The following is a 16,242-nucleotide window of genomic DNA, read 5'->3' as shown; positions in this document are numbered from 1 at the left end:
GGGCAAGCACTATGGGCAGTCTATCTGAAGTGTACCTGGCGTATAAGACGACCCCCCACTTGGAGGCATATTTTTCAGGGCCAAAAAATCGTCTTAAATGCCGGCAAATACGGTATGCTAACCCAGGGGCAAAGACAATACGGTGCTGAAGGCTGCGGGGGAGGGGCTGGAGGAGTCAATGGGGTAAAGAGGGGGACATATGTAATACTTTCAACAATAAAGAATTGTTTAAGTTAACTTGGTGATGAGATAGGGGTAGAAGCAAAAATAATAATAATTTCTATGATCCTTTCTTTACCTGATAAAGAGCATTAGATACTATTGATTTGTTTCAAATTAACTAAATTGGCCTTATTGTTTTAGTAGCGTGTCATTGAAAAATGGAAAGTTTAAAAATTGTTCACTACTAATTCTAAGGAATTAACTACACATTCAAAATACTACAAAGGGAAAGTTACAGAACCTAATTGAAATTGCATGTCAAAGAAATCTGAGTTAATACAGCTGATCCTTCAATCGTTAGATGTGTGCCCTTGATTTATGTTGCTGCTTCTACAAAGACAGATTTTTCTCCAATTTCTTGCCTTTCTGTTTTGCTTGAATTTTGACTCCATTAATGGGCAAAACTGAAGGGTAGGCCTAAGCCCATTGTTAATATTTACATTAACATATGAATTAACCTTTTATTGTATCAAGATTTACTTAATCTTTAAATGCTTGAGAGGACAGAAGGGTAAATTTCCATTGCTAAAACTCTATGCTAGGTAAATTTGAAATTATAATACATGAATTCTGTATCATGAGGAACTTGGCCCAGATGTTCAGGCATGCTCCTATATAATAAAAGGGTAATATGCAAATAGACCAAATGGCAGAACAACCGACCAATCAAAGCGTAATATGCTAATGATATGCTAAGGCTGCTCAACTGCTCACTATGACATGCACTGACCACCAGGGGGCAGACAGTCAATTGGTCGACCAGTTGCTATGACGTGCACTTACCACAAGGGAGCAGATGTTCCAACCAGTAGGTTAGCTTGCTGCTGGGGTCCTGCCGATTGGGACTGAGCAAGCCCAGCCCAGTGGTGCACCGGTGGGGTCCCTCAGCCTGACCTGCACCCTCTCGCAATCAGATTTCTCGGGTTACAGCCTGATACTGCAGGCCACTCCCCTTGGGAAGGCGCCAGATGCAGGACTCATGGCTGGTGAGTGCTGCTGTGGCAACGTGAGCCTCTCCCTGTTGGGACTGATTGGATGCGAGTCTGCGGCAGGCACAACAGGGCTAGGATGAGTGGAAGCGGCAGGTAGGAGCTGCAGGCGGCGTTGTACTGCAAGTTTTGGCCCAATCCCTGAAGGCCACCAGAGGGATCCCACCTGTGCATGAATTTGTGCACCAGGCCTCTAGTCTATATATATAAAACCCTAAGCAACCAGCTGGTAGCTATGACGTGCACTGACCACCAGGGGGCAGACACTCAACACAGGAGCGGAAACCACAGGCATAGAAACATGGAACAGATGGATGAATTTCAGAGGGAAGGGGGGAGGCGCAGTGGGGGAAGAGATTAACCAAAGATCTTATATGCATACTAGAGGCTGGGTGCACTGATTCATGCATCAGTGGGGTCCCTCGGCCTGGCCTGCAGGGATCAGGTTGAAAATGGCCTTGGCCTGGCCTGCGGGGATTGGGCCGAAACCGGCTCTCCGACATCCCCCAAGGGGTCCTGGATTGCCAGAGGGCGCAGGTCAGGCCGAGGGACCCCACCGATGCACGAATCCATGCACCGGGCCTCTAGTATTTATACTAAGAAGAATCACCAGCCCAAGACTAGCCAGTATCCAATCAGCTCCAGTTTCCTGACCCCGCAGATAGGAAACTGAGGCCTAGAGAGACTAAATGACTTGCCCCTAGCCACAGAGCTAGTTAATGGCAGAGCCAGAACCGGAACATGTCCAATGCTATTTCTGCCATCCTGTAGCAGCTCCTTTTATGAGGTAAACTGAAAAAGAATAGAAAAGGGAGTTATCCACCATATTTAAGTAGCATTTATGGCTCAATTTAGTCTGTGTGAACAGAAGATAGAACAACTATATAAAGACACAGAACTTACCTATAAGAATACTTAATTTCTAAACAGACTTTCAAAGACTTTATTGCAGTTAGGACTTTTACCTTATTATAGACTAGAAGTCTGGTGCACAAAATTCCCTTGGACTGGTTACTATAGTAACTCCTGGGCTCAAAGGTCGAACCTCACATGGGACATATAAGGTTCTTCCCCTCTCCTTATTGTTTTCCTATTCACTTTGGGCTTTCTTCTTCTCCTGGATGAAGGGCTTCCTTCCCTTTTTTTGTAAATACAGACCTTTTGCTGTTCCAGCTCCCTCATTCTATGGAAATGTACCTGTTGCAGCTTTTCAGTCCCCCTAATCTATGGAAATATACCTTCTGCTGCTCTGTAGCCCTGTGCTTCCTCCATGGTCCCCTTGATTTCTAAAATTTCCTAGAACCTGTCTTTTTCACCCCTAAAAATTTCTATTTCAGCTGGAACAAAAAATTGATATTTCTCTCTCCCTTCCTCTCTCTCTAAAACCAATCAATAAAGGAAATTTGTTTTAAAAATCATGCTTTGGAAGGATAAAAAGGCTTATTTGTTTTGCTTTTTAAAAAACATGAAAATGAGTGGTGAGCAATTATCATAGGAATCTATATGAGATAAGTAGTATAATTCAAGCAAAACCCCTTTATTTCCTCAACAATAGGTGTGTTTTTCTTTAACCTCAGCAGTTGCCTCAGCTCTTATTTTTGTCAGTGTGGATATAGGAAGCACAGGCCCCTTTTTTATTAATCATGGTAAAATTAAAACTCATAGGAAATATCTGGTTGATTTGTGACTTGAATTATTGGGAACTATATTACAGGGGTCAGTTAAAAATACATTGGAAGATTTTACTGTATTGCCACTTGAATGGTACATACAAAATGAAATCAAAACAATGAATTTCTCTTAACTATTTTTATTAGACAATAGAAAAGAAAATTGGGAAAGAGAATAGACCAGGGACAGAATTGTGGCCTGCCTGTGAGCAGGGAGCTGGATTAGGATACTATATATATGTAGGATCAAGTTCTGGGAGGGTTCCTTCTTTGCATTGGACCACTGACATGCCCAGACTAGTTTAATTGTTTTTATGGATATTTCTTGCTTTGTTGCTATGACTTCAAGCTTTTGTAAGATTTTTACTTACTTTTTTTTAATTTTTAGGTATGGAGAAAAAAACAATGCATTTATTGTTGCCAGCTTTGAAAATGAGGATGAGAACAAGGATGAGATCTCTAAGAAAGTTACCAGAGCCCTTGATAAGGTTACCTCTGATTATCATTCAGGATCGTCTTCTTCAGATGAAGAAACAAGTAAGGAAGTAGAGGTGAAATCCAGTGCGGTGACTGCAACTCCAAGTCCCATATACCAGGTAATCATGAAATAGCATATTGAAGGTCCCTGAGCAGGGCATGCCAGATCAATCCATGTTGCTCTGGTTTCTCTGATTTGAGATTCTGGATTACAGTTCTTGCCTTTCCACACAAAGTGGCTCCTCTGAGATATAAATAGGCATCCTGAGTCACTCTATCAGAGGTCTGCTTTACTATTCAATAAGTCAGATAAACATGTTTCAAAGAGTGTGGCAAAGAAGAAAAAAAAAGAACGTGGTGATAAAACATTCTGATATTTTAAAAATTCTTTTATTAAAATATAGCAACTCATTTTTTGTAGTCTTTAACACTTCCGATTTGTATCTTTGGGTTCCACTTCCTTGTTCTCTACTTTTCCATAATTTAAATTATATTTCAGTTAATTTTTCATTCAAGCCAAAACAATATCTCCTTTGCTTTAAGTTGAACAGTTACATAGCTACCATGCTTGCACTTATAACATGTTTAACTATTTACTGTTTATACTCTACACTAGTGTCCCGTTGCACAAAGATTTGTGCAATAGGCCTTCCTTCCCCTGGCTGCCGGTACCAGTTTTCCTCCGGCACCCGGGACCCAGGCCTTTGGTCCGGCCGCAGCAGCAAGGCTTGGCTTTTCCGCCCCCGCTGCTCCCAGCCCCTCCTTTTTTTTTTTTTTTTCCAGCTCCTCGAGTGGAGGCCAGGGTGGGCTGGAGGCCTGGGTTGTCCCGGGGACCCAGACCCCCAGCCCCTCCTTGAGCGGAGTACAGGGCCGGCGGGAAGCTTGGCTTCCTCCGTTGCCGGGAGCAATCCAAGCCTCCTGCTCGCTCCAGCTCCATGGCTGCCACCATCTTCAGTTGTCTTCAGTCTTCACTCTGTGTCTGCGTATTCAAATTAACCGCCATCTTTGTTGGGTTAATCTGCATAGTCACTCTGATTGGCTGGTAGGTATAGCGGAGTGACGGAGTGATAGTTAATTTGCATGTTTCTCTTTTATTAGCGTAGATGCCAAAGAACATTTAATATATTTATAAAAATTGTTAACAACAGTACTTCTCAACAGAAAAAATATTTTTAAGTAAAAAAAAAATTTAAATCATTTTGAGTTGAGCCTTATTATATACATGAACATTTTCTAATTTTGAGCACAGTTGACCCTTGAACAATATGTAGATTTTTTTCAATAAATGCCCATACTGTTTTCAATTCGAGATTGGGAGTTAGAAGATGTAGAGGGTTCACTATGCATTGATCCTCACTATTTTAGATAGAGGACTTGAGCATCTGCAGATTTTGGTATCTCTTGGGGTCCTGGAACCAATCCCCTGCAGATACCAAGGGTAACTGATGCAGTTAAGCTTTTGGGGAGTCAAAAGTTAATAAATGGATTTTTGAGTGGTCGGTGCACCTAACCCCTGTTATTCAAAGGCTTAACTGTATGCTTTTTTAATTATTTTTTTTAATATATTTTTATTGATTTCAGAGAGGAAGGTAGAGATAGAAACATCAATGATGAGAGGGAATCATTGATTGGCTGCCTCCTATATACCCCCTACTGGGATCGAGCCCGTAACCCAGGCATGTGCCCTTGACCAGAATTGAACTCGGGACCCTTCAGTCCACCGGCCAACACTCAATCCACTGAGCCAAACCGGCTAGGGCAACTGTATGCTTTTAAATACACATATTTTAATTAATTTGGTCTTAATTAGACTTAATGAAACATACCAGATTCACGGTAGAGTCAGATTTGGACTAAAATGAAAATTTAGACCTTAAAGAGTAAGAAATCAGAGTTTGGAGTTTGAAAAACTAAACCTTTAAATTCAGCATACACTTATAAAATGAACATTCTTTCAGTATAACTTGATTTCTTACTCTATTTTTCAGTTGAATTATCCTTCCTAGGTTTAAGAGGAAGAATAGTTCTGAAGATTATTACATTTTAGGGACATATATATACATGTGTAATAGATAACATGTTCACCTGCTTTTAAAAACAAACAGTATAAGAGTATAATAGTGACAAGTCTTCCTTCAACCACTAGTCCTGTGCCCTCCCAGGGAGAAACTCATTACCAGTTATTTTTATATTTTTTCTGAGAGATTTCCCATATAGATAAATAAATGTAATAGCTGTATTTCAGGGATCATTTCTAAGACCTTTGCCTTAAATATTTTGAGCTTTTTTTTTTGTCTCTGCATGATATGTATTGTATACTGTAAATTACTATTGTTAAATTACATGGGATTCATTTGAACATGTGGCAATTTTATATCAGAATTTTGTTGTTACTCAACAAAGCAAAAATGTAAGTCTCAAATTTAACTGATTGCTTCTAATATTTACAAGTAAGTTGACTTTTAATTTTTAAATTTTATTTTAAAATGGTATTTATTTCCCCCCATGTTGAGAGACTGTATCAGGAAATGAAAGTCTCTTTTGCATTTTAAGTAAAACATTTCTCTCTGACATTGTAGCCATTAACAAAAAATTTCATGAACAGAGAAGCCTTTTTGTACACCATTGTGTAGGCCGTTGGTGCAAGTGGCCAATTTTAATCTTTCCTTCCTTTCTACCTTTTTTAAAATTTAATTTTTTATTTATTGATTTGAGAGAGAGAAGAAGGGGGAGAAAGAGAGAAGAGAGACAGACATTGATTTGTTGTTCCACTTACTCTTATACATTCATTGGTTGAGTCTTGTATGTGCCCTGACCAGTGATTGGACCTGCACCATGGCGCATCGGTAGGCTCCTCCAGACAACTGAGCCTACCCTATGTGCTCAGCCTTGGTGTATTGGGATGATGCTCTAACCAACTGAGCTACCTGCCCAGGGCCCTATCTACTTTTTCGTCTTGAACCTCGCATTGCCAAGAACTTTAAAAGATTTATCAAAATAAGGACAATAATTCTTAGATTGGGGTCTTTGTTTCTGAGGAGTCTGTATTTTCTGAAAGGTACTTTCAGTGATATCTTTCCACTAATTAAGAAGTGAAGATTATGTCATTTCTCCCCAAATTGATCTATAGATTCAACTCAATATCAATCAAAATCCCAAAAGACAAATAGATTCTAAAACTTACAAGAGAATCAACTTGGAGGCCTCACATAAAGCCATTATATATATCAATAAAGTGTGGTAATGGTTTAAAGATACATAGATATATTCATGTAACAGAATAGAGAGTACAGAAATACACCAACAGTTGTACAGTCTTCTTAAAATAAAAGTGCCAAAGCAATTCAATAGGAAAAGTATTTAAGAACTTGATACTGAAACAATTGGATAATGTATATATTTTTTTTTAAAAAGAACCTAACTGCTACCTGACACCATACATTAAAAAGTTAATTTGAGATGGATTATAGACCTAAACATAAAAGTTAAATGTCTTCTGTTTTTAGAAGAAAATATAGGGAGATTTTAAATTTTAATGAAGTCAAATTTATCAAAGTTTTTTCTTGTGTTTTTTGTATCCCCTGGAAGAAGTCTTTGCCTACCCTAAATAATAAAGGAACCTCCTTACAAGCTTCCATTCATTCTGTGTTTTGATTTTTTTGATTCATTCTGTTTTGACTTTCCTCAGAGTGCTGTGTTTATTAATTCTCATTTATTCAGAAAACACTGATTATTACTTAACATATATATGGTTTTTTAACATATAGGGTTGGGCCAAAATAGGTTAACAGGTGTTCATACTGAACATAACGCAATAATCCTATCTAATAAAGAGGTAATATGCAAATTGACCATCACTCCAACACATAAGATGGCTGCCCCCATGTGGTCAAAGATGACCAGCAGGGGAGGGCAGTTGCGGGGGACCAGGCCTGCAGGGGAGGGCAGTTGGGGGCAACCCGGCTGGCAAGGGAGGGCAATTAAGGTGGACCAGGCTGGCAGGGGAGGGCAGTTGGGGGCAATCAGGCCATCAGGGGAGCAGTTAGGCATTGATCACGCTGGCAGGGGAGTGGTTAGGGGGATGATCAGGCTGGCAGTCAGGCGAGTGGTTGGGAACCAGCAGTCCTGGATTGTGAAAGGGATGTCAGACTGCCCTCAAGGGGTCCCAGAATGGAGAGGGTGCAGACTGGGCTGAGGGGGACGGACACACACACACACACACCTCTGTGCACAAATTTCATGCAGCGGGCCTCTAGTTAATAAATAATACAAGAATAAACTTGGTTGCATACTCACAACTGTAAACCTACTTTTGTCCCACCCTGTATTTAGACTTGACCATAGGAATATCATTCTTAGGGTTGTGGGTGAGTGATTTTGTTTTTCTTTAATGAGGAATCTAGAAACTCAATTAGTTTTACATAACACATGACTAATTTTTCCTCTGAATTAACTTAGTGTTTTTTCTTTCCTACAGATTTCAGAATTGATATTCCCACCTCTTCCAATGTGGCATCCTTTGCCCAGAAAAAAGCCAGGGATGTACCGAGGGAATGGCCATCAGTGTCACTACCCTCCGCCTGTTCCATTTGGTTATCCACATCAGGGAAGGAAGAATAATAAACCATACCGCCCAATTCCAGTAACATGGGTACCTCCTCCTGGAATGCATTGTGACCGGAATCACTGGATTAATCCTCACATGTTAGCACCTCACTAGCTGCTTTTGATTCTATTGGTGTTGAGAGAAGGTAGAATAAGCCTGACTGCATATTAAAAGTTCATACTCATAGTAGTAAAGTTAGATGGGTTAAACCATCAAACTTATTTTTATAGAGAAGTTATTGAGAATAATCTTTCTAAAAAATATATGCACTTTAGATATGTTGGTATAGTTTGAGAAATTTTATTAAAGTTAGTCAAGTGCCTGAGTTTTTAATATTGGATTTGAGTATTTATATATTGTGCATCAACTCTGTTGCATACGAGAACAGTGTAGGAGTGGGCGATCTGTTATAGCACCTTTGAGCATTTACTTTATGAAGAGTATGTAAGTTATTTATACGCAGGGAAATATATTTTATGTTATTGTTTAGAAGAATTGTGTGAAATCATGTAGTTGCAAATAAAAAGTAGTTTGAGGCATGACAACGTGTGCTTCTGTTCTGTGCATAAAAAACAAGGGAGAGAGTAAAGGGCATGTTTCACTTCACTGTTTAATTAAATATTTAGCAAAGAAAAAACTAAAATTTTTAATTTTCCTTTAAAAATCAACTTTTAAAAACCATACTTTTCCCAAAGTCTACAGTGTCAAAATATGCATATAAAAGAATAAAATTTGTTTAGTAGCTCATTGAAAATATAAACATAATAAAACATCTTTCAAATTATTAAAGTCACTATACATAGGACTTTCCTACCCAAGGATTTGGCCTATACTAATGTTTTGGGTTTTTTCCCCCCTTTTTTGGAGGGGAGGTGGGGTAGGGGTGGAGAAAGGAATATTCATCAGTTGCCTCCTGTACCAGGATCAAATCTGCAACCTGTGTATGCACCCTGACCGGGAATAGAACCCACCACATTTTGGTGCACGGGACAGTGGTCCAACTGAGTGACATTGATCAGGGCTGGCCTGTACTAATTTTCATATGACATTTGACTTATGTTCGTAATGCCAGTGCATAAAGCAGAAATGTCCTTTCAGCCACTCAATTTCTGTGCCCATTTTGCAACATGTTAAAGTCTTTACTAGAGGTCCGAAATAAAGTCAAATAGAACAGTACTTCAGATTCTTCAGCAGTCCTTGATATTTACACCACTGTAATGCCATCAGTCTTGTAAGTGTACTTGAACTACAAAAAGAGAAAAGGAGAAATAAGAATTTGGATTTTTCTCCCCAGGATACATTTTAAAGAATTAAGATCAATACTTTAACCCATTTTCCACATCTTTAAATTATTTAACATCAGAAAAAGTCATAACTTGCTAATAAATCATTGGATAGCCTTGGCTATTCTAAATGTTCCTGTTGTCATTTTTTTGTGATAAATTCTGTTGACAAAGAATACCAGAGAAGTGCACAAACATTAAGTCATAATCATAACTCAGATTTGAAAGTATGGAAATTGAAGTGTTTGTGATCTCAACATAAAACATTTTTAAACCTTAGATATTTTTCTAGTTTAATGTTTTTGTATTCTTTGATAAACCATATACAACTTTTAACATACTTCCAAACTTTCTACTTTTTCCTCTTGAAAAACTCATTGGCAAAAATAGGTTTACAATTGTACACAAAAAATTTATTGTATTGTACAACTGTAAACCTACTTTTTTTTTTTTAATATATTTTATTGACTTTTTACAGAGAGGAAGAGAGAGGAATAGAGAATTAGAAACATCGATGAGAGAGAAACATTGATCAGCCGCCCCCTGCACACCCTCCACTGGGGATATGCCTGCAACCAAGGTACATGCCCTTGACCGGAATTGAACCTGGGACCTTTCAGTCCGAAGGCTGATGCTCTATCCACTGAGCCAAACCGGTTATGGCTGTAAACCTACTTTTGGCTGTCCCTGTATATAGTGAATACCTATTCAAACTTCAGTTTATTTTTCTAGGGGTAACTGGCATCACAAGAGAGATTAGTTTTATTTTAGTCTAAAATTTTTAAAAATTTGCTATTTTGTGTGACAGAGGGAAATTTGTGGTCAATTGTAAAGGTGTCAGGTTTCAGGTATTTTTATCAGGGAGTTAGCATTTGTTCTGTTAGTTTGCTCACATCCATATGTATAAAAGCCTATGTGACTGGAATGACCAGTTGCTATGATGCACACTGAACACCAGGGAGCAGATGCTCAATGCAGGAGCTGTTCCCTAGTGGTCAGTGCACTTCCCCAGCCAACCTCCCCGGCCCTCCACCTGGCCAGCAGGCCCTGATTGCTGATTGGGGTTGGGCCCTGGGCTGGGATGGGGAACCAGGGTGGGTGGCGGCAGATGTAGCCCAATTCCCAGGGGGGTCGAGGCCGGTTTCCTCCTCTGGGCCAGCAGCCAAACTCCTGTGCCCCGTCCCTCACCCTGGCCGGCAGGCCCCAATCAGCCCGCCACCCACCCGCCCAGGGGCAGTATGGTGGCAAGAGAAGGAGGAGGGGGGGGGTAGGTATGGAACTGCACATTGGCAGAGCACCGACGATGGCGTCAGTGTCCAGTGTCCGTTCCTTCTGCACCCGGTGACTATCGCCTCCTCTCTGGCCTGGCCCTGATCGACCTGGCCCCAATCAACCCTGATTGCAGGCCAGGCCTAGGGCCCCCATCCGTGCATGAATTTCATGCACCGGGCCTCTAGTTGTAGTTATAAGCTTGTTGGGAAAATCAGCCAAAGTACTAGTATACTAGCCATACTGACAAGGAAGTATTTTTGGCATCCCCCTGGTAATTGGACTTTTCTTTCCACATTAGGTTACTATACAATCACCTAAATCTCTTACTCATTCCTCCTGACAACTAAATGGCAGAGTGCCTTGGGGAAAATGCTAATTTTGAATTTGTATATTAGATGAACTACCTGTAGAAGATGTCTGACTTGATATCCACCTCCCACCTTGTTCTAAAATACATTTAAAGCAGTGGTTCCCAACCTTTTTTTTGGCCATGCCCCACCTAAGCATCTCTAAAATCCTGATGCCCCCCACCCCCATATAATTCTTATTATTCAAAAAGTGAACTATTCACGTGGAGGAAGCCTAAAAGGCCATTAATGGTCTAAACAAGCTTCCACAGAACATGGTATCCATGAAAGAGAAAAATAAAAGAACAAAAGGACAGTTGAAGTACTGAAGAAGAAATCACTAAGAAGTTATTAAAAAAATAAGTGATAGCAAAACATAGCAAATAAAGTTTCAAAACATAATAGAGAATGGAAATACATAAATATGTCACAATATATATTTATATACTGTACTAGAGGCCCGGTGCATGAAATTTGTGCGTGATGGTGGTGGTGGTGGTGGGGTGTTCCTCAGCCTGACCTGCACCCTCTCTCAACCTTGGACCCCTCGGGGGATGTATGACTGCTGGTTTAGGCCCGATCCCTGATAAATTTCTGAATTAAATGATTACAATGTGGTTATAAAATTTTGTTGCTGATCCCTGGGGGATCGGGCCTAAACTGGCAGTCAGACATCCCTCTCGCAATCTGGGACCGCTGGCTCCTAACCGCTCACCTGCCTGCCTGATCGCCTCTAACCACTTGCCTGCCTGCTTGATCGCCCTTAATTGCCTCTGCCTCGGCCCCTGCCACAGTGGCTTTGTCTGGAAGGACGTCCGGAATGACATCTGGAAGGTTATTTGGCTGTCCAGTCTAATTAGCATATTACACTTTTATTATTATAGATATGAGGCCCCTAGAATCATAAATGCAAAAAATTCACTGTTAATAACTCTCAAATTGCTCCCCCTTAAAAATCGAATTGCCCTCCTGTGGGGTATGTACCCCATGTTCGGAACCACTGATTTAAAGCAACAGAAAGCTGCCTGGCTGGCGTGGTTCAGTGGTTGAATGTTAACCTATGAACCAGGAGATCAAGGTTCAGTTCTGGGTCAAGGCACATGCCCAGGTTGGAGGCTCAATCCCCTGTGGGGGTTGTGCAGGAGGCAGCTGATCAATGATTATTTCTCATCATAGATATTTCTATCCCTCTCTTCTCTGAAATCAATAAAAATATATTTAAAAAACAAACATCTAGCCCTGGCCGGTTTGGTTCGGTGGATAGAGTGTCGCCCTGCGGACTGAAGGGTCCCAGGTTCGATTCTGGTCAAGGGCATGTACCTGGGTTGCGGGCACATCCCCGGCGGGGGGTGTGCAGGAGGCAGCTGATCGATGTTTCTCTCATTGATGTTTCTAACTCTTTATCCCTCTCCCTTCCTCTCTATAAAAAATCAATAAAATATATTAAAAACAACAACAAAAAGAAACATCTAGTTTAAAAAAAAACACTAAAAAATACCATGTAGCCACAAAAGATGGATTTGTAGTGACATGGAATAAAATGCTGCAAGTCGGGGAAATATTGCCAATGGTGTCAATATTGTCTGGAAAAAAAAAATGCCAAACTGTTAATAGTATATTCTCAGAGGTAGTGGAAAGGGGGCAGACACAGAGAACTTAATTTTTCTACATTGTGCATTTCAGTCTGGATTTTTATACTGAGCATCATTACTTTGTAACTGGTTGTGTGAAAACACACTTTTTAAAGCACTTAAGACAAGTTCAGAGGACTTATTTTTATTGAATACAAAATACTATACATCACTGATAATCAAATTCCATGTAGAGGATATCTATTACATTTCTGAATTAAATGACTGCAATGTGGTTACAAAATTTTGTTGCTGATCATACTGTGTCTAGAAGGAAATATTCCAAAATAATAAATGCTTGTGATAGAGTGGTAGTGTGCCCAATTATATATCACATAATTTTGTGATAAAAAATTTAAATAGTACTTTGTGGGGGAAAAAATCCTATTAAGAAAGAGTATTGAATACCTAAAGTTAAGCTTTAACAACAACAGAAAAGTGTGAGTCCTATAGAAGAGAAAAATTTATAAAAAATTGCCAAAAGACAAAAAGAACTGAATAAAAGAAATGCCATATTTATAAATTGCCTCAATATTATAAAAGCATTACTTTCCAAATTAATATGTAAAATCAATATAAATCATAACTAAGATCCCAATGAAATTTCAATGGAACTCAAAAACTTGATTTAAGTTTACATGTAAGAATAATTCTCAAGAATAACCAAGAATATTTTTCAAAGAACAATGGATGGGGAGTGTTCTTCCTTTTATATAATTTATCAAAATACTCTAAAGTAGTGATGGCGAAGCTATGACACGCGTGTCAGAGGTGACACGCAAACTCATTTTTTGGTTGATTTTTCTTTGTTAAGTGGCATTTAAATATATAAAATAAATATCAAAAATATAAGTCTTTGTTTTACTATGGTTGCAAATATAAAAAATTTCTATATGAGACACGGCACCAGAGTTAAGTTAGGGTTTTTCAAAATGCTGACACGCCGAGCTCAAAAGGTTCACCATCACTGCTCTAAAGTATAATATAGGAGTGAACTAATACACTAATGATAGAATTACAAGTACAGAACCAGAAACATAGAATCACGTGCCACTTAATGTATCATTAGGTGGTTTGGTCCTGAGAACATTATAGGGGGTACTTATACAAACCTAGACTGTATAACCTAATAAGCAGCTAGGCTATATGATATCCCACTGTCGTATATGTGGTCTGTCATTGATGAAAATGTTAGGCGGTGAATGACTATACAGAAATTTAATGTATGGTGAATGTGGCTTTACAAATTGGAAATAAGTTACTAATAAAATATTAACAGTGAACTATTTGGCTATGCAATTTTTAAAGTTAAATTCCTACTTCAAACCATAAAAATTCTGGATAAAGATAAAATCTAAATTATAAAACTATAAAAGTACTGAGGAAATAAATGAGATATTTACAAGCCTTAGCGTAGGAAAATCTTCCCCACTGGACAGGAAGATTTGGTGATTTGAAATTGAAGAAAAAGATAAGCTGCGTATTAAAAGACAAACTCCAAAGAGGGGAAAAATTTCCACAAAATGTTTAAAAGAAAATGAACTAACATTCTTTATACAGAAAAACTCCTACATGTAATTAAATTATTTAGCAGAGCCAAATATAAAGAAATACAAATGGCTAAAAACAGAAGATGTGCTAATGGCACACTAATGACTAAAGGAAACAAAAGCTAACACCATGAAATAATCATTTATCACCTAACAAAGTAACAAACATTGCAAAGATTGTGGTTTGCATTCATTGTGGAAGGCAATTTTATAATGTCAAAAAAATTCAAATTCTATATATCTACAAGATAATTGGAAATACTTTTGCAAATTTATAAATCAGTGTGCAATTGATGCATTTATTTGCCATAAAAAACATAATTCATACTAGGTAAGAGTAAGGCCAATACAAGAATAATCTGTGACTACTGATGCACAAAGCTGTCCACCATATTGTGTGAGCAGTGAAAATAGGTGCAAAAAATGAGCATAATAGTAGAACTTAACAGGGCTGTCATTGAAACTGGGTCTCAGAGTATCCAAGTTGCCCCAGGTGATCTAAACATCTTCAAATCCAAGAAGCATGCTTTTAGAAGCAGGAGAGATAGACAACCCCTTAATAGTGCTTACCCTTAAAGTGTTAGTAATAGTGTGTGAGCATTATTTGTTTGTCATTTGGAAAGCAATAGAATAGATATTTTGTTCTTTTCTTGCTTTAGACAGGATTTCAATGAAAACAAATCACCTTTGAAAAAATTATTGGCCACAAGAGGGCATCAGATAACCTTCCAACTTCCAGCTGCAAGTTGTATTTGAAAATAATTTCCCTTCTCCATGAAAAGCATTAACGGTTAGTTTAAATCATTGCTTTTTCTATGGCTCTACATGTGGAAATTACCATAGGTAATGAAGAACTTTAACTATGCCATAATTATTATACACAAGATATTTATTAGAATTATTTTTGTTATTAAAACGAATGCCAATTTAGGAAATAGCTAAAAGCAGAGGAAAAATCATTAAAATCGCCTGTAACCCCTCTAGCAAAGATAACCACTGCTAATATTTTAGTGGATGGGGAATGTTTAAAAGAGGGAGCTTTTAATTTATATTTTCCCATACTGTGTTATGACATGAAATATATTCATTTTATGGTTATGCAATTGGAAAATGTGGAACATTTTATTATGTCACTGATTTATTTTAAACACGGTTTTAATAGTTTCATACTATTCATACATATGTGCCTTGATTTAACCCATCTTTATCATTAGATATTAAGCTACAGATCTCTTTTGGAAATGTCTTCAATCATATATCTAAATATAACTACCTTTGTTGAGAGTGGGGTGGGAGAAGGATAATTTTCCTTTCAAGTTCATAAATAGACAAACAGAACTGCCAACTTTTTGAAATCATACACAGAAAATTATAGATGATACATTTTTTAGGGTCAAATTGATAAGTAAAGCTGTAAAGTTCAACAGAAAACAGCTAGCATGATTGACTATTTGTTTCACTAAATTCAGTGGAAAAAATTGTTTTTTTAATCTTAGATCATTCATCAAATGCTTTTTCTAAAGAAAGGAAGTAAAATTTACTGATTAAAAATGAAAGTAAATTTTAAAAATTTGAACTTTGTCTAAAGGGACTAACATAAAAAATGTAAAATTCACTTTTGTCATCTGCGTTATTAATAAGTGAAACCTCACTATTTCATGTTTCCTAATATTGCCCAATGATAAGACTGACCACACTTAAAATCTGATACTGATAGCTAGTAAGATCCTTTGGTAAATAATTTTTTTTAAAATACCAGTTGTGACTGGCCCGTGTGGCTCAGTGGTTGAGTGTCAACCTATGAACCAGGAGGTCATGGTTCGATTCCCAGTCAGGGCACATGCCTGGGTTGCAGACTCGATCCCCAGTGTGGGATGTGCAGGAGGCAGCCAATCAATGATTCTCTTTCATCATTGATGTTTCTATCTCTTCCTCTCCTTTCCTCTCTGAAATCAGTAAAACATATTTAAAAAAAAAATAGAATGGAACTTCTCCAACCTATTCTGACATTTTCTCCAGCAGGTGTCACTATTAGGTCTCCTAAAGTTGCAAATCAACTTCCATCTCCCCTCTCGCCGCCCCTCCCCCTGCTTTTTCCTCCAATAACTGCAAGAATACTCAAATATAAGAATCAGGCATAGCCAAAACCGGTTTGGCTCAGTGGATAGAGCGTCGGACTGCGGACTCAAGGGTCC

At 38.5% G+C, this 16,242-nt stretch overlaps 2 protein-coding genes across 2 annotated transcripts in view; one reads left to right on the top strand and one right to left on the bottom strand.

Annotated features, from left to right (window-relative positions):
* Positions 1-8,503, top strand: part of BTG3 (BTG family member 3) — a 16,659-nt gene extending 8,156 nt beyond the window's left edge. Inside the window, exons 3-4 of the mRNA XM_006774454.2 lie at positions 3,270-3,477; positions 7,836-8,503. Coding sequence (XP_006774517.1) covers positions 3,270-3,477; positions 7,836-8,078 — 451 coding nt within the window. The 3' untranslated portion in view covers positions 8,079-8,503. The remainder of the gene's footprint in view (positions 1-3,269; positions 3,478-7,835) is intronic.
* Positions 8,504-8,555: 52 nt separating this feature from the next.
* CXADR (coxsackie virus and adenovirus receptor) overlaps positions 8,556-16,242 on the bottom strand; it is a 36,850-nt gene continuing 29,163 nt past the window's right edge. The window contains exon 7 of the mRNA XM_015570925.1: positions 8,556-9,210. Within this exon, the coding sequence (XP_015426411.1) occupies positions 9,169-9,210 (42 nt within the window). The 3' untranslated portion in view covers positions 8,556-9,168. The remainder of the gene's footprint in view (positions 9,211-16,242) is intronic.

The sequence above is a fragment of the Myotis davidii genome, unplaced genomic scaffold (assembly GCF_000327345.1).
Source record: "Myotis davidii unplaced genomic scaffold, ASM32734v1 scaffold647, whole genome shotgun sequence".
NCBI classification, from domain to species: domain Eukaryota; kingdom Metazoa; phylum Chordata; class Mammalia; order Chiroptera; family Vespertilionidae; genus Myotis; species Myotis davidii.
The sequence above is the reverse complement of the archived record's forward strand: the minus strand, read 5'-3'. Positions and strand labels throughout refer to the sequence as shown.